The sequence below is a fragment of the Episyrphus balteatus genome, chromosome 1 (assembly GCF_945859705.1).
Source record: "Episyrphus balteatus chromosome 1, idEpiBalt1.1, whole genome shotgun sequence".
Lineage (NCBI taxonomy): Eukaryota > Metazoa > Arthropoda > Insecta > Diptera > Syrphidae > Episyrphus > Episyrphus balteatus.
In genome coordinates this window covers 49812358-49832354 of record NC_079134.1, presented here as the reverse complement: position 1 = coordinate 49832354, position 19997 = coordinate 49812358, and the positions used below count along the sequence as shown (strand labels likewise).

The following is a 19997-nucleotide window of genomic DNA, read 5'->3' as shown; positions in this document are numbered from 1 at the left end:
TATTGCAATTTTCTCGAAAACGGCTCTAACGATTTTGATTAAATTTAACACACGTAATGCTGTACATAGTTCTAACATAACTGCGTTTTTAGTTTTTCTCAAAAAATACGGATAGTGGAAATATGGTCTTTACAATTTTTTGAAGCGCGGATGTCGGCTCTTCCCGTACATCATTATGGAGTTATTGCAATTTTCTCAAAAATGGCTCTAATGATTTTGATAAAGTTTTGGATACGTAACATTCAAAGTAATTGCAGTAAAACTGCATTTTTAGTTTTTCTCAAAAAAGTCAAGTCAAATAAAAAAAAATTATTTAACCAACATTTGGCCTCCAAGCTAGCTCTTCCCCTACATCAACCAAATTTCTTAAAAATTTATATACAGGCAGCTCTTATAATCTACAAGTAAGCTAACATAAAAGTGCTTTGAACTGCAAGAGCAAGTACGTGCGGCCCCAGTCGTGCATTTTATTTATATTGTAAAGGCATACACAAAACCTTATCAAAATATTCATTGTTCTATTTTTTTTTATTACTATAAAACATTTCAATTTTATATTGGGCAGGTTCAGAAACGTTAGGGACTAAATATTTAGGTAATTTCTCGGTCTCTGATTGGTCAACTGTCAAAAAAAATCCTTCCAATTTAGGTAATTTTATGGGAAAGCTAACTGGAAAGTTAGGCAAGAAATTTTTCCCTAAACATTAAGGAAAGTTTTTTTTTTTGTCAACATGACAGCTGATTGTTTTTAATTATAGAATTTATTTGTGTAAAAAACTAGTAAAATGTGCATTATCGGTTATAATTAATGTTATTTATTTATTAAAATAAAGTGAAATTTGGTGTCTGTCCCATGCGATCTATAAATTGTTAAGTAGATTTCGAAATTTGACAATAACATCACATCCAAACTAATTTAGGGAATTTACTCAAATTTCCGTTCAGTAAATGACGTTGCCTAAATATCTAGTCCCTAATATTTCCTGAACGTGCCCATTGTGTCACTTTGTCAAAATAATAATAATATTACAAAAAAAATTTTCCTCATTCTACGCTTTTTAAGTTCAATCAAATTCATTGTTATGTCCCGCATGTTTGTCTAAATTTTTACTTAATACCTCTGCGTACACGTATAAAATATTGTCATTGCAACTGTTTTTGCTGGTTAAACCCTTAGATATGTACAAAATTATTTATTCCAGGCAAGGGTATTTCCTCGACTATTTGTTTCCATCAATAAATACAGTGCTGCATTTTTGATACTAAATGGTAGACAATTCTTGTTTGTAACTCAGGAAGAGTTTTGTGTTGGGCTCCCTTCTAATTAAGGGTCTCCGCTTTAGGCACGGGTGCTTTCCAAAGTTCAGGATCCCTAGCGTTTCCAACCCAACCAGCCGTCTTGACCCAGCGTTCTGCTGCTATTGTTGCTCTTACGTGAGAATTGGGATTCGAAGATCTTCTTGGTTAAGGCACATTCAAAGTGCCAATTTAGACTACGTCCACATCTACATATCAACAGCTTATAAAATTCGATGTAGTATCTCCTGTCCCATTTGATCTTTGTATGCTGAATTCAAATCCGAAGTCAGAATTTTTCTGGTACGTCACGTTTTTTAGGTATTCGCGTTAGAAAATCTCAAAAACCCATCTGTTTGCTGTTTTCGAAGCAATATTTTTTCCTAAGGTAATCTTTTTCAACTAAATTTGTCACGTTTTATAAAAGAACTTGTTTTTTTTTTTTCTTTCAAATTCAGTTTTAATCTTCTCAATATCTCGTAATACATACTGTTAAAAAACACGTATAAATTTGTTTTATTGTATTTTGTTATAGTTTTCTTTACATATTTGACTTTTTAAACATAACGGGGGTTGAGATTTTACATTTTTATTCATGTGGGATTTACTAAAAACTGCAGGTATTCAATATTTGTACAAGGTCAACCGAATCTGAAAAGGTTATTTTCTACAAACTTCTTCTATTTTTCAAAAATCATTCAAAAAAAAATGGTAGGTACGTGCTAGAATTTTTCTGAAATTAAATTTAGATTCAGGAAAGTAAAATCTTTCATAATTTAAAAAAATTATTTGAACGAGAAAAAAAAAAGACCTATGATGGTAGCCGATCGGAAAAATATCCGATCGGAGAAAAGTTCCGATCGGAAGATTTTTGTATTCACGGTACCCGAATTTGAGAAGAAAAATTATTCCAATTTTTTTGGTTTTTATATTTTTCGGATAATCTTTCACGTTTAATTTTCTATCGGGAAGAATCGGAAAGAAAAAAAAGCACAAAGCACAACGCGTCGCAAATATTTTGACAGTTTACTGCATAGCATCGCATGTATTTTAAATTTTCAACGCACCTAAGATTTTTTTTCGTAGATCTGTCCGATTTTACTGTCGGAAGGGTAAAAATCATATGAAAATTGAAAAATTCGTACAAATCGGATAAAATTTTCTTCCGATCGGCTACCATCATAGGGCTGATATTTTGCAGACCAGTGTAGTTTTAACTCCGAGTACCTACTGTAGAAACCCAACCGCTGCTTCATCGAGCCTTCAAAACAGTAAGCGTACACCGGGCCTTAAAGTGTCTTAGATGGCACCAGTTCCAACTTTTTCTATTTTCCTTGGAAAAAACGTCCACTTTCAATATTTTGTCAAAGTGCAGGCAAACAGCTTGTCTAAAGGATACACTGAAAGATACTACATATCTACATATTTTCTCTCTGTTCAAGACTCATAAAACTAACTTTAAGTTAAATAATAGGTTTGTTAGTAATAATATAAACTATAGATCATAATTTAAATAGGTTTCATAGATGAGGACCATTTTCGAAAATGGTAGGTATCATAATAAAGAGGGTCTCTTAATATTTATATTGATTTAATGTACAGCCATGATACAGACAGACAATTTGTTTTATTGAAAATTTAACAAATAAATAAAAATAAAAAATAAAAATATAAAGAGAAGATACAAAATAATAAATCATTCAAAATCTAAAAAAAAAAAACAAAAAAAAAACAAAATACAAAAATCTACAAAATAAATTTCAAGTTGCTACAATTTTATGTCATAATAAAAAAAAGACAGCTCTGTGCAAAAAAAACCGATGATTAATTTAATTTTCTCATTCTTCACAGAGATGAGATATTCACTTCTGATTTACAAAAAAATATGGAAAAACCATAGAAAAATTATCTAAACATTGAAAAGTGAAAAATATACTAAAAAGAACATAATAAAAATATCATTCATCAAAAGTCCTAGTGTGAAAAAGATTATTTTGGAAACAAACAAAATCTAAAAAAAAAAAAAATATTAAACTTTCTTGTGAGACTTTTTTTTGTTATTAAATGAAAGTGAACTATTTTCGAATTTTAATTAAATCAAAAAATCAATTTTCAATCGTACTAAGAGTTGCAAGTGAAAATTTACTAAGACGGAGGGTTTAACAATTGCTGCATTGCTGGCGGGCCCCATGGGCCAGGCTGCTAGTATGTGCCGATTTCGTGGATGTCGCTACAAAAAGAACAAATCCAACAACAAAAACAGATCAGGTACGACATTTGTTTTTGTTTTAACAGTATTTGTTTTTTTTTTTTTGTTCTGAACGTCTTTTTATTTTTTTTTTGTTTTGTTTTTTTTGTTTTATTTGGATTTAATGCATGATCGATGTATCAATCGTTGATATTAATTACTGAATAAAAAAAACTAAATTTCAAAGAAAGTTTCAAAAGAAGAAGATTAGATTTTGCAAAACTGAAACACGAATAAAATTGGGTTTAGTGCTCCTATTGTTTGTCTGTCTGTCTGTACCATAAATCATAAGAGGCATAGGTTAAAGGGTTGGGTAAAGAGAATTCGAATTTTGCTGGAGATTTGATTTCAGAATTTTTGTTAGTACTGAAAATATTACTGCTGTTTTTCGTCATTTTTCATTATCCATTATTCATTATTCGTTATTCATTATTCATTACTCATTATTTATTTTAATTATTAATTATTCATTATTCGTTATTCATTATTCATGCAAATAAATCTTGGGGTTATGTTTTTGAGAAAATATTGCTTGGTGGTACTTAATTTTAAATCAATTATTTTGAGAGGTTGATATTGATGGTAGTACACAAAATTGAAGTAAAAATTATGTAGGCACACAAAAAAAGAAATACAGGGAAAAACTAAAATAATTGTCTGGCAAATTTTTTTTCATTCATTATTTTCTTGAAATAATTTCAATGATAAGAAGCCAATTACATTGCAAAACAATGGTTATTTAAGAAATGATATCACATCAAACCAAATATGTGTTACGTTACGTATGTTATCCAATTCTTCTCTCTCTCTGAAGTCATAAAATCTAAAAATACTTTTTCAACAATGATGATGGAAACCGTTATTGCTAGTAAAATTTTTCTTTTTTTTTTTTAATTTTATTTGTTGCAAGTATAGTTACCATGATATCAAACGTACTTTATAAGTGGCCACTTAGGGTTACAAAACAATCTATTATGTTTCCATTAGTAGCCATTAGGAATTCCTTTGTTTTGCACAACCCCTTTCTGAGAATTTACGAAAAAAAAAAAGCAAATACATTTCATCAGCAGAACTAACTAAGATTCAACTTGAAAATTTTTCACAAAAATGTGAAAAACGTTTTGAGGACAAAAGCACTTTCAAACAATACAAAGTGGAATGACGTACATATATGGTCTTAAAACTCTTAACGCGTCATAAATTTGAAAAGTACTCATGAGTATCCAGCTAGTCTGGTTATTGTTATTTGAACAGAAAAAAAAAAAACAAAACACAGGGTGTGATGTATTACTCTCAAATATTTTTTATTTGCTTTTCTAAGGAATTTTATAAACAAATTAACTATGTTTTAGCAATAAAATACAAACAAAAATAATAAAATTCTATTTAAATAACATTACGTTTAACCTACAATTCAATCAACGCATTTGATTACTACAATAATTATTTCTGAAACCATTTCACTCCATTACTTGGAACTGTTTTATTTATTTTTTAAATAGAAAATTGAATCATGAAAAAAAATATACATAAAATATTATAAAACAACACGTAAATAAAACCATTTCGATGCAAAATGAGATTATACAGAACTAATAATTTTTGGAAGCTTTATAATTGATTTTTGGATTTAATAAACTTGTTCAAAATAATGAGATGATTTGTGTAGGTATGTATTTATAAAATTAGAAATGCTTGCAATAAAAATGTATCATCTCTTTAATTTTTCGGTTTTTCGGAAATACTTTAGCTGGTCTGTCATACCTCATACTATATGTTTAAGAGCCCCCGCACACTACAGACTTTCTATCGGCCGATAGTTTTGTCGGGTTGGGCTCCTAGTGTGCGCACAGGCAGCCGACTAAACAGTCGGGTCGCTAGGAAACATTTTAGTTTGAAGGCAATTGTGTAGCAAAACAAACTTTTTTTTCGATCAAACAAACTTTTTGATCGGCCGATACTTAATCGTTGTAGTGTGCGCAGTTTCATAAATTTTCATATTGATTAAGAGACCGACTAAACTGTCGCCCGATAGAAAGTTTGTAGTGTGCGGGGGCTCTAACAAGGTTAGCTCTTGACAGCAAAAAATCGATTAATATGATTTAGAAAAATAAGTATGCCTCATTTCTGAATTTTCCAATTCCAGATAGAGAAATATTTTGATGTTTTACAGGGTGTCCCAAAAGTAATGGTCCAAACGAAGTATGTTGTAAGAACAATTTTAGAGCTCTCAGAATTTGGTAACTTGTTCATCGGATTTCGATTAAAGGCAGTTCTTGAAAATTCTAAAGAGCCCCTGCTTTGAACTGGTATTTTTCTTTCAATAAAACACAGGTAATGTATGTAAGTTGATTGTTTTGAACAAATAATTTTTCAACACATTTTTTATTTCGTTCTCAACAAAAAAAATATGGAACTTATGTTAAAATTCAAAAAATGGGTTTTGGTAGCTTTTCTGTTAATTTTTTTTCTTCTGAGGATTCTGGAATTATGTATGTTATCTACCATCACTTTTAGATCCTAGTGAAAGCGCTTGCCTTGTTCTTAACTAGAATTCCAAGCAATGTCCTAAGCAGTTTGAAATGTTCATCAATAGATACATATATCTACCAATTTGGAGGTCATCAAAAACTTTTTTAATATCAGCTTAGGAAATGTCTAACAAATGTCTTACAAATACATATTCTCCTTCCTTATTCAATGCCCTGACGAATTATTTTAATTTATTTATTACTTTAACATAAAAATAAGTAAGTATTCTGTAGAGTCTAGACTTAAGGACCTTCACGTATCTTGTTCCCAGTGAACTTGCTTTATTGTACCATATTTTGACGAACTATAAAGATTCAAAGCTGGCACTGAGGCACCCAGGTATTATGCACCCGGGTACCTGGGTACCCGAACCTAAAACAGCAAGATATCTTTTCGCCAAAGTTGCTATGACGGGCATAGCTCGTTCCCTCGAGCGACGCGCGACGCCTCGCAAGTGGGCCTAACCGGTTTGAAATTCGAGTTTCTGCTATAAACTGCTAAATCTGAGAGGAGTTCTAAATTCTGGTCATGACTGTTTCCGCCAGGTTCTTTTTCTGTTGCTATTCCAAAGCGGTGCAGGGAAATAATTCCACGGGAATCCACATGGGAATTTATTCCACCTCATGTGGGAATCTGTTCCACTTTTTGAAGTGGAATAAATTCCCGCCTCGAGTGAGAATTTATTACACTTTTTATTGGGAAATAAATTCACCTTCAAATTTGATGATTTATTCCTTGTCACTTTGGAGAATGATTCTACTTTATGTTTGTATTGTATGTGCAATCTGGAGAAAAGCTGGATTTTGCGGAAAAAGATAGTATCTTAAGGTACAAATATCGTATGTAATTTTGAATGAAAATTATAAGCTTAGTTGATTTTTCACCTTAGAAAATTGTTTCAAATAGTCAGAAATTTATAAACCATTTTCATGCCTAGAAAAGTAGAGCTCTTTCCAATTCGATCTGGGAAAATAATATATATTTCATAGCAAAACAATAGTTTACTGAAAAGAGGAAGAAGATTTCTTTCAAGTCTCATAGATTTCAGTTCGCGTGATTTGAATAAATATCTTACAAACAAAGCGGACAAATAATGAGAACTTAATGATCAAAAACATATCAATCCTTCTTGTAATAATTGGTTGAAAGCGAAGCGTAAAAAAATTTGCTCACATGAGAATCTACTCAAATTTCACAACCGAAACGCGAAGCGGAAAAAATTTTGACCACGGGAGAATCAATTTTGAGGTGTGAAAATAAAAATTCGCGCGAATTTTGTGCGTTTCGGTTGTGAAATTTGAGTAGATTCTCATGTGAGCAAATTTTTTTCCGATTCGCGTTTGCCGGATTATATGACATATACAATATACATAAATGTACATTTGTGTTTCTATTAAATATCAGTAGGTATGTTATTAAACACATACAAACTCAAATGTCCCGGCAAATTTATGTCCAAATGTCAAACTTTAATAAGACCAACTTGAGAGAAAACGTATTTTTTGAAGAATTGGAATTATATAAACATTTGTGAATATTTCAGTTGAAGGAAAAACTATTTAATCGTTTGTTTTGAAAAAGAATACAACGTCGTTTTTTTAAAATAAAATATTTTGGTAAAACTAAACCTTCTATTTCCGTATACATAAAGTATTGATTAACATGAATTCAAATATGGCTCTCAAAATATTCAGAAATTTATCTATTTTTCAGATTTTTGGTGGGTAATAATTCCACAAAAAAATAGGTGTAATAAATTCCCTTATACGGTGAGAATTTATTCCACTTCAAAAAGTGTATTAGATTCCCACTTGAAGTGGAATAAATTCCCATGTGGAGCAGATTCCCGTGGAATTATTTCCCTGCACCTTCCAAAGCACTTTCGTCTTACTTCGCGGTCATTCGCCTTTAAGATAAGGGTATTTTTGTTTTAAGGTTTTTAAGACTTTCTCTTTCGGTCTTTTTTTAGCTGTTCTAATTTTGTTTAAGTATCAACTATCATGGTTTTCAACTGACGCGACGCTTGTTTCTTTTATACTGTTATAGAGGTATTGTTTTTTTCTTTTCAAAAATTTTTTTTTCTTTTACTTTATACAAGTTTAGCACCCTGTTGATGATAAACTTGTCTCCTTTTTTTCAGAATCCGTCTTTTTTTTTTTTTTTTTCTTCTGCACTTTATTAAGTGTCACAAAGTAGCAAATAAATAAAATGCAAGACTGGGTCGCAAGTATTTGCTCTTAACGTCTTAACAGCTGCAAACTTCCTAAGCTAATCTCTAAGTTTTTCATTTCAATTCCATTCTATTTTAAGCCATTTTAAAAAACATTGTTAACGAAAAAGTTTTTTTTTTAACTTTGAACATTAGAAAACTTTCAGGTCCAACATTCTTTCATTTAACTTTTAATATAAAAACTGCACTTTTTCAATTTTGGTTGTTCACCAAGGATCCCTTATGTATACCGGTTTTTATTTGAGTGGTGCATAAATTGCCCTTAAAAAAAAAACGCAACTTCATAAATCTAAGAATACATTTTTCAAAGGACAATGTTGATGGTGCAAAAACGGAAGCCATTTAGAGAAGCTAACATATTCTATGCATTAAACATTTTCCCTTTAGTGGGGGTGTTTTTCAGAAGAAGGAGATTCCACTGCAATAATATATATATATATATAAAAAGATATAAAATTGTGACAGTGATTGTAAAGTAGAGAAAGATACAACGTTTATCACTTCCCGTTTGCATCTAAAGTAAGGATATTTTTATTCTTCTTCGTGCTGCAAAACCAGAAACTGAGTGAAAAATCTTTTGGTTATAGTATATTTTCCATTTTTTTTAACATCCTCCATTAGCAAGGGTGGTGTGCTAACTGCTAAGTGATTTTAAGAAGTAATCGACTTGATATCGGCACTTTGCATCGGAAGCACTTGAATTTATATGAATCGAATTTGTTTCAAAGTTATTTTATGGTCTTTCTGAGATAGACTACAAAGTACTTGGAGGTGTCTATGCCTAGGTTGTTGTATGTTATCGATAAAATTAAAATCTGTAAAACTTTGAAGAAACTTTGTCAGTATCCTGAAAATGGATTTTTAATTTTATGTTTGTTTAATGTATTTGTGTGCTTCTTTTGTAAAACTAACATTGAAAATTGAATCTGCAAAGAAAATTTTATAATGATTATGTACACTATTTCAGAAGGAAAAAACTTCAAGTTTAGTAAAGTTTGATAATTTCTTTTCTTATATATAAAAAATATCGTTAAGTTTCTCTTCAGAAAACTAAAAAAAAAAATCTTAAAACTAAAATGAGAAAAGTTTGTTTCGTTAATTATAATAATAATTATTTGTATTTTTTACTTGATATTATTCGTTTAAAACTGTAAGTTTTAGATTGTTTAAAAAACGAACTCGAGATAACAATCAAGAATCGCATAACGATGGTGAAGAATAGTACAAAAACTCGTCCATCTGTATGCTGGCTTGTTTTTATTTATATTGATATAACAACAGGGTTCTTTTGAGTAATGTAAAACAAAATTTAAACCAAATAAGGAAGCTGGCTAACAAATACCTATACTTAATAAACGTTTGATTAATGGTTTACCTAATACAATTTTATTTTTATTTTTAATCCATATAGCTTTCAATAGCCCAAATTAAGTAATAACCACAAAGTTAAGTAAATTCCATTTGTAAAAAAAAATCAAATATTAATAAAAAGATTAATCACTTTGAATATCCGCTTTTAGTTAATCACACAATACCTTTGTTTTCACTTCCGAGAATAACCACAGCCTAAGGTGACGATTTCTCAGAGTTCATTAACTTTTTGTGATTTTCTTTTCAATATAACTCAAGGGCATGTGTTTTGATTCATAAAAAATCTAACTCAAGAATTATAATTAATAAATTTTTGGCATTGTGATAAAAAAGAACACGAAAACGTTTGTTTCGTAGTATCATTGTGTGTATCTGGCAATATCTCGAAAATTCAGTTAACATTTTTAAACTAATTCTTATATTTTTTTTATGAACTTATTTTAAGTATTTCAGTAAAAATTTATGATTTTAGTGATTTTATTTTTTTTTTTTAATTCTAATTAAGCAAATTCACACGCCCCAGTCAAGGATTTAATATTACCTTGGCTTTCAACGTCAATATATTAGCAAGTCAAAAGGTTAAAGATGGAATTATTAATTTTGTCATTCACCACAAATTGACCACAATCAGTTACAATCGCCGTTATTGCATCGCCATTTACCGTTTGCAGTAATCAATAAAAAAAATTATAAATTTTGTTTTTTTTTTTTTGTTTGGCGATTCTAATAAATTGGAATCATGACGAAGGTTATTATTTATTGAGTCACCAAACACTAATTATTGTCACAAAAAATTCCATATTGAAATAAGGTACCTCAGCGATATCATACACGAAACATTTTATTATGCTTTTTGTTCTGGAGTTGTGAAAAATTGACATATTTATTGATTAATACGAGATATCAACACACATTTATTCATAAAAAACTCACTATTGTTACGAATCGAAAAAAAATAATATATAAACTAAAAAAGTACGTATACACCTTGGTGACCAATTTAATAGTATTTTCTAAATTAGTACAGGAAAGATAGAATTTTTCGTGGAACGAAATACAGGACGGCTGAATTTTTCAAAGAGGGGTATTAGAAAAGCTTAAGTCCTGGTTTTCAAGACGCCATGCGCCACCCCCATAGCGAAATCCGCCATTTTGGAAAACGCGAATCGTTCTATATCTCCAAAACTATGGGTCCTATAGAAATGGTTGTCAGATCAAAGTTATTGAAAATTTAATTATCTTTTTCTTTGTAATACATTATTTTTCTCAGCGCGCAATAGTTTTGAGGTTATGTTGTTTTAATTTATATTTTTTTTCTGTTTTTTAAGATTATATCATTCCCAGTATTAGTTACATAATTTTTTAAACAGTAAAAGTTATAGACCGTCAAATTTTCAATAATTTGGTATATTTTTGAAAGTCCTGCGATGTATGAGTCGAAAGTTATTGATCTGAAAACTATAGTCTAAGTAGAGAAAAGTTAGAAAAAAAAACAGGCATTTTGTGGAACGAAATATAGGCAGGAAGGCTGCTTTTTTTCAAATCTGAAAAAAGGGTATTAGAAAAGCTTAGGTCCTAATTTTCGGGGCACCAACCACCTGGCGAAATCCACCATTTTGAAAAACGTGAATTGGTCTATATCTACTACACTATTTTAGTTCTATAAAATAGAACAAAAACAAAATCTCAACGCCCGTTATATGTATATAAAAAATCAAATATGTAAAGTAAACTATAATAAAAAACATTAAAACAAATTTATAAATGTTTTATAATCTTATATAATATATTTCTGTTTAGAAATATCTTATCTGTGATAAACCATTCGATACAATGCCTTTTAAATCTTAAAATTTGTTTCTCCTAGGAACAAAAGTATACTTCTCTTACGGTTTTTGGTGTGCTGAGTTCTAATACAAAGTCAAATAGAATCTAGGACGTCAGGATTTTGAGATATACGCGAGAATCACAAAATCAAGTTTTTGGTTAGAATATCTAAACAAAACTACTATATCTCAAAAACAGGAGCTGATCGAAATTTTTTTAATTCGGATTCAAAATCAGAATACTAAAATCGATTAGAGAAGTATACATACTTTTGTTTTTAGGAGAAAGATATATGAATTTTGAATGATCAGTTTATTTATGGTATAATTATGCCAAACCTTTTTAACTTACTGAAATTTAGATATCTCGAACTAGAAAAGAGATATTAAGGAGATTAAAAATGAATTTGAAAGAAAAAAATAAGTTTTTTTTATAAACCGTGAAAGTTTAGTTGAAAAAGTTTTCATTACGCTAAAATATTGCTTCGAAAACAGCAAAAAAAATGGGGTTTCGAGATTTTCTAACGGGAATATCCTAAAAACGTGACGTGCTAGGCCAATTTTGACTTCGGATTCGGAATCAGCACACAAAAATCCTTTAGAAAAGTATAGTTTCATTAAAAGGAGAGCTTCCTTCCAGACCAGTGTAATTTACGATGGCGGCGTTCAAAATAACAAATATTCAAAACAAAAAAATTAAAACCGGGTAAGTTTATCGGCAAAAGCTATGATCATGTATACAACAGTTGTCAAGGAAGTTCTCCTAAAAACGCCAAAAAATCATCTAAATAACCCCAAGGCCCAATAGTCCAATTCCCGCTATGGTAAGCTCAAAATTTTTAACCTTTGGATATCCACGATGCACAATTCGTCAGTTGATCAATAAAATGGATACAAATAGATACAATCAAATCAGCTTTTAGCCAGCTTCCTAATAATTAAGGACTGCTAATGAATACCTCATCACTAAATCTGGTTCCCACTTTGTTTTGTGTTTCAACGCGGTTAAAGTCTTGCGATTTTGGTTACTTGTAATTCCTCTTCCTGGCTAAATATTATTCTAAAACACAAATCTGTCAGATACAATGTTTTTTGTTGGGTCACTTCTCCACTTCAAAACACTGAAAGAGACATTCGAAAATTGGTGGACTGGTGGTTGACCACTTCCACCTTTCAGTCTATAAATATCGTAATAAAAGAACGACTATGTCATAATCATATTTCTCAAATACACACAAATCATTTAGATAAATAAATATTTATTATAACATCATACATCATTGTTATCTCTATCTACACATTTATTTTGATTTATTATTATTACTCAACAAATTAAAATTATATTTTTGTATCTAAATATTTTTTTTATTTGATTACAGGATTGCATTTACGTAGTATAGAAGAGCCTCAGCAAACATCGAACAGGATGCCGTCTGAGCAGGGGGGCACAGGAATGGGACTCGATAATTTGGGATCTCGTCCCGGTGTCCCCCTGCAATTGCAAATGCTTCCGTCAAATCAACAATGCTATGATGCTGAATATGCGCGTATGGAAGCATGGATGGATGAGAATCAAGAATTTGTACAGGATTATTTTATAAGGTAAGGAAATTATAATTAAGACTCAAAATCAAAAGATCAATAACTTTTCGAACTTTGATTTATATTTTTGTAAATTATGAATAATATTGTAATGTTACACCTGTTGGATTTAATTGTGCTAAGAGGTGTAGTAACGTGATACGATTTTCTTTGCACAACTTCCAGTGAATGACCGAGGAAATGTTAAATGTGAGAAGTACGTATATGTATCTACCTACTTACGTCTGTGCATTGTTTTGATTACGTACCTTCTGCCGTTGTTGTTAAAGGTTGTTGCCTGCTGTCATGCCACAAACCATTGACGATATTCTTTGTGCTAAAATTGGATGTTAAGTTTTATTGTTTTCCTTAAAGGCAATAAGCACAGAGACTTACCATTGTTGCCGGGTAAATGTCATATACCTTTTTGGGAAGCAATACAAGTAAATTCATATTTTGTAAAGGGTATTTTTGGTGTAAAGGTACAATGTACCTATGTACATTGTTCTACAGAATTCCTCAGGGACAATAAAGAGAACACATGCCACATGGTATGGTATGTAAGGAAGACATATTGCATATACCTATGCACATCGAGTTTTAGTGTTTTGTCCTTACAACAATGTATTATAACGATTTTTAAATGGAGAGAACTCAAATTCCAACGGGATTTCTTCGTTTTATTTTTGACATCGCCAAACATTTTTAAGAGATTTTTATTGCATGTTTTGGACTTTTGGATTGCATACTGGTGGTTTTAGTTATTTTGTTGCATATACCAGATAGTCCGATACCATTTGGAGACTTCTACAGTTTCTAACATTAAATTCTGCTGGCAAGTTCTTCTCTCGGAGGTACAATACCTCCGAATTGGATGAGTTGCTTCGAATATCCCATTTATTGTTGACCTCTTACAGTTTCCAAATCTGAGCTTAAACTGTTCGGAAAATTATCGATTGTTTAGGCTGTTTTGTGTGTAATGTTGGACTTCATCACCATTGAACAGCTGGTTGAAATCAATTCCGCATTGCATCCATCTTCTCTTCACTATGGTGTTCCCCATTCTACCATAACCGACTTCAATTCAGGGAGTAAGTCCTGTTCTTGATCCTTTCATTCTTCGGTAAAATTTTGTTTGCTTACGTAAGATACAGCAGCGCTCCTGGTGATAATTTGGTTAATTTCTCAGTGATTTTTTTTGGGTACATTTTAAAGGAGCCCTTGATAGCTACAGAAATTGTTTTCCAGAGAAGGCTATGATAGTGTCATCTTATTCTAGCTTTTTCAATATGGTGTGACGTGTGACTTGGCCTTGTTTTTTCTTCAATACTTTTCTCTTCCTTGGTCCTCCTCTATCTATACTTATTCACAATCAATTTGTATAGGTAACAAATCCAGTGTACTTTCAAAAATCCGAATTCTGACATGTAAATTCCAAAATGCAAAACTCAGGACCTTCGGGACTTGCTTCGTTCGTTTTGCTTTAACCATTTTTTCAATATTTGTAACAGTTGTCAGCACTTTTTCCAAATAAATTGATAAGCGATGAATGGTATAGTTTAGTGGCTTATTTCCGTGCAACTCTTAATGCCGATTTTGGCGGGTAGCACTCTTGTTCATGTCCCTCAAGTTAGCAGAGCAAGGTCAGCGGAACAGAAGTTTTGTTATTGGATCATTTAATGCTAATTAAGTGCCCCAAAATTAAATTAAGTGAAAATGGCTTAAACTGTTAATAGAAAAATCGGGTTTGGTATAATATTTAGGTGCTAATTAAGTGCTCTATCAATCAAAAAAAAAAATCAAAAATAATTTTTTTTCTCGGATTTGCGAATGTTTTTTTTTTTTCATTTATCTTGAATAATCAAATGCTAATGTGACTAATTTGAGTTAAGTAGGAACCCCATTTTCCGAAGAATTTCCCGAGATTTTCCATTCAAAAAAATATTTTCATTTTCCATACATTTTCCATTTCTGCTGCACGCAGAAAAATAATGGACCTACCGAGAAGTTTTTTCGGTGGGTTAAAAAAAATGTGTTAAAAATAACGTAGTCTTGGTTAAAAACTACGTAGTTCTCGTTGCTAAAATCAACGTAGACGCCTCGGTTTAGTTAAATTGTTTAAAATTACCATTTAAGAAGGTTATTTTAACCGATCAACTTATTTATATAGATCAAGAAACTCGGTTAAAATTTGAGAATTTAATAAAATTTAAGCAATTTTGAATAACCGAGTCGACTCGTGTAATTTTAACCAGGGCGGGGTTAGTTTGCAGGTGCTATATTAACAATCTTCTCTGTTAATTTAAAATGAGTTTTACGTTGTTTTAAACCGATCATTTTTCTCCGTGTGCTAACTTGAATTTGTTTTTTTTTTTTTTGGTTTCAAAAAATTCCACTTTTTTCGAAAAAATTGGACTTAAATAATTAAAAAAAAAATGAGTTTATTTTCGAAAATCTCGGAAAATTCATAGGAAAATAGAGGACTTAATTCAAATTAGACGAACAAGCCATTTTCTGGTAATTGTCCTGCTAACTTTAAATGAAGTTAGCAGAACATTAATTTTTTCCAAAAGTAGTAGCACTTAATTTAATTTTTGGGCACTTAATTACCACTAAAAGATCCAATAACAAAACTTATGTTCTGCTGACCTTGCCCTGCTAACTTGAGGGACATATCTTGTTCTGCTTTAAGTAAAAGATCAACAGTAGATCGAATTCCCTCAGTTTTTCTTCTCTTGCTTCGCTCATAAGAATCTGCGAATAGCGAATGATTTGTTCGATCCTGTATCAAATTTTTATTGACTGGGATTTTGAAGTCTCACAACACAAGGCTGTTTTGAGCAACTTTCGTTAAAGTTTCGTTACGTTAAAGCAAGTCGTTTATTTTGTATTTGTCTTTTACTTCAACCGCCTTGGCTTTGATGACGTCATGTTCTATGTGCAATAGAAAAATTTGAATGCAAGATATGCACATTTCTATCAATTGATTATAAAAATAATTTCCAGATTTAGTTTGGGATTGAATCTAATAAAGTTTTTTTTTATTATAATTCTATTCAAAGCTTTTCAGTGCTATGTTACAGATTATTATTATTTTTTTTAATTTCTGGGATACTTGAGGTGTCAAAAAAAAGTGATATTATTTTAATCCACTGCACAATATTTATTTTTGGAATGGTACTTTACATATACCACTCACTTAACATTCCCTTTCTCTTGGCAGAAAGTTCTATTTTTGGAATGAGCTTCTCTGCATTTGGTTTCAGCAGAGCACAATGATGACGACGAAGACGACGACGACGATGTAAATTCTAAATGAAAATAATAACCAGACGTTGCTATGTGAGGCGAAATTACTTTAAGCAAGCTAAGGACAATCAAATTGAGCTTTTATTCTATATCAAAAAATTGAAGAAATTTTCTTCTGAAAATCTCATGTCCAAGGTGAAATGAAAAAGATGAAGAAAATAACTTGAATGAAATCAATATACCGTAAAAAGTATTTGCTAAAATTAGAAACAAAATGAAAATACTGTAAAATCTGTGAAAATAGTTTTGATATTTTGGGTACGGTAAACTTGGGTCGCTTTGTCAGCTTTCGAAGTTATTTTGAGAAAACAAAACCTTTGCAAAAGTTGTAATTTTTTTAAGAATGTTTAATTTATATTCTGTTTATGCAAAAATAAGAAAAGTGTAAAAAAAATCAAACAAGTTGATTATTTTTGTTCCAGCTTATATTTTTTGAAATTGAAACAACATTTTATTAAATGTTTTTATCACATTTTCCCAAATATACTTTCTCGAAACACTTTTTCATAACGAAAAAACTAGAGCTCAAATGGCATAAAAACGCATAATTCATAATAATTCTTGCTATATCAAAATCTCGCATAAATCGCTAGGTTATAAATTTCGGGATTTTAGTTTGCGAGATTTTAATGTTGCGGAAGCCAAACAAATCAACCAAAGATTGGGGGAGCCTTGGTCTTTCAAAAATTATATAGAATTAAAAATAGGGGCGCCTTTCCTCGTTGGAGAATCAATCTATTTTCGTAGAACTTGTTATTGAAGTTTCACGAAAATCTAATTAAAGCTTCTAGAATATCAACTTTATCATGAGCCCCTAAAAGATCTGGTGTATAGAAAAGTTGAAAGTTGGGCTACTTTTTCCTTCGCATCCGTCTGTCCGTCGGCCTCCGCCGTCCGAACCGTGCGTCTCTTTTGGTTCGGTCCCCATAAGAACGTGTGTATTTTATCGGTCTGTCAGTAGAAAACAACGCACGTGACGGATTCTATGAGTTGGCTTTTTAAGACTCAATAAGTTTCAAGTAAAAGATTGCTTCTGCAACTGGATAACAAGCGTTAAAACGTCCTCTAAATTACTTTGGAATAGCCGAATTATAGTTGACGAACTTACCCTTTCGCCCAAAAGGGTTATTTTCTACTGTTAAAAAATAATCTTCTGACAGTTTGTAAGTTTGGACTTTTGAAACCTTAAAAGTGAAAAATATTTTCTGGATGATTTTGCTAATTTTCCATATCTTGCATTCAAAAAAGAATATCGCCTTCACTTCTTATCCATTGGGTGGCTACAGTACTTTTTTTTTCTCCAGTTTCGGTCAACCGATTAACTAAATTCCTTGATAGCTTTACAATTCTAGTGATTTCGAACAATTTTATTCTAGTTATTGTCATTTCTAGTTTTAAGTTTTACTTTAAAAATAGAACTTCATGGATACTAAAATTTCTTATTTCAAGCAATACAAAACTGAGGTTACTGATTTAGTGTTTACTCCAAATTATTAATGAAATCATTCAGCATAAAATGCATTTAATATCTCAGAATTTCCCGCACCCTGCGAATAAATAATAACATTTGTATTTCTGAATATTAATTTTAAAACTATGTAATTAAATTTTTCTAATTATTTTGTTTAACAACTTTTATATTTTATATTTTTTTTTTTTAATTCACAGAAAAGCAACACGCCAAGTTGTTGATGCATGGTTGGTTTCACATGCTACATCAGCTGGTAATGACGGTTCGCCTACACATGGAAATGTACAGAATAGCTCATCACGTGGTGGTTCTGGTGCCACCACGCCAGTAAGGTAAATATTTAATGGAAATTTTGAATGAATTTATTGTTATTTTGCGACAAACAAATTCATAATAAAATAGTTTTTTTGGTTTTTTATGATGGCCATCAGTGGTCACATTAAATTGATTTTATAATGCAACATAGGTTAAATTTTAGAAAATAAAATGTCTAAAACTTAAATTAATAACTGAAATGTGATGGAACATTGTCCGTCGTGACTACTTTAACTAATCTAAAACGATTACCATTTCTTAGAAAGTAAATTGCAAATCAAATTTTATATCCTGAAAATTCTAAGAAAAAGAATTCAAATTCTTAAAATTCAAACAGAAACAAAATTACGGGAAAGTCAAATATTTGCAGAAATGTATCCAATATAAATAACCTAAGGTCGTATTAATCACGAATAATGAATCATTTCTTGGATTTCCCAAGTTATCATAGATTTTTTAGATTTTTTTTTACGGCAGCTTTCTAAAATGTTTTTTTCAAACTTGTATAGCTTTTATGACCGATTTTATAAACATTTTTTGTATGGAAAAAACTTCATGTTATCATGTAAAACCTTGATGAATACTTAAAAGGGATTTATGAAATTGGGCATTAATCAATTTCAATAGCTACTGTATCTAGATCTAGAAGTACTTAATCTAAAAAATTAATAAAAAAGCACAAACATTACAAACATTTATATCCATTTGCGTATTGTTATTGTTTTGCGTCAATTTTTTACTTATCTTAAACAATAAGCGTAATCTTTTAAAAATAGAGGTCATTGAGCTTTTTTAGTATGTACTTGTTATTTTTCAAATTGTATTCATTTTAAATAAATTAATATGTACATAATATTGTTCAAATATATAAGAAAAACAAAACAACCCGTTGCCACGTGCAGCAAAATGCAGAATTATAAATGTTTATTCATCGTTTATGTTTGCATATTTTCTTACATCGCGGTTCTTTTGATTAGGTTCATAGATCTCGAGAAAAAAAGCTATAATATTGGGTATGTGAAGGGGGGTGACGAGGTTTTCAGCCACCTTTAGAGAGTTGACTCTGGATCAGGACTACCTTCGTAGATTTTCAAAAAGAGGCCAAAAAAGAAAATTGTGATAAAAAAGAGGCCCCAACCAAAAAATATGTGAAAATAGAATAAGTTGAGTACGACAGTCACACGCTTTTCCGCTTTGCGCTTTTCCGGAACCGCAACAAAAACCTTTTAACACAAATCCTTAAAATTAAAATTGTATGAACATAAGAATAATATAAAACATTACCTTTGCATAATTTCTTCAAGAAACGACACAAAATTTATCAAAAATAACCTTAGAAAAATCAAATCAGCGCTAAACAACAGAAACGTATGAACGTATATTTTTTTTTTACATTTGAGTCGTTATAATTTAAAGTGGTATAGGTCACATTTTCCTTGATTTTCAAAAAAATGTCAATTTTTTTAATCAAAGGTAAAAAAGAGGAAAAAGGAGAACCAAAATATCAAAAAGAGGGATTTTTTGTCAATTTTTAAATAGTGGGGGGACAGTGGATTAGGTGAAAAAATGAGGAAAAACACCTCTTTAGAGGCGCAAAGGTAGCCCTGCTCTGGATCACCTTAAAAAGAGGTGTTTTTTTTTTTATAGGCAATTGATATCACGTCCTCATTCGGAATTTTCTTGCCTTCTCGGTACCACTAATCTGAGTGTCTTACTCTTTCCATCAGTGGGTTCGGGTTATTTGTCTAATTCAGTAGGTATTTTCTGCAACAACCCTACAACTCATTTCCATTTTCATGGCAACTATAAGTTGTATAA

General features: G+C 30.7%; 1 protein-coding gene across 9 annotated transcripts in view; it reads left to right on the top strand.

Moving 5' to 3' along the window:
- Positions 1–19997, top strand: part of LOC129905765 (dual 3',5'-cyclic-AMP and -GMP phosphodiesterase 11-like) — a 182100-nt gene that overhangs the window by 126511 nt on the left and 35592 nt on the right. For 6 of the 9 annotated variants that reach the window (XM_055981332.1, XM_055981331.1, XM_055981327.1 and 3 more), the window contains exons 3-4: positions 12883–13105; positions 18062–18196. In XM_055981332.1, the coding sequence (XP_055837307.1) occupies positions 12930–13105; positions 18062–18196 (311 nt within the window). In that variant the 5' untranslated portion in view covers positions 12883–12929. Of the gene's footprint in view, positions 1–3147; positions 3565–12882; positions 13106–18061; positions 18197–19997 lie in introns of all 9 variants that reach the window. The other 3 variants (XM_055981328.1, XM_055981330.1, XM_055981329.1) reach the window with 1 other exon arrangement.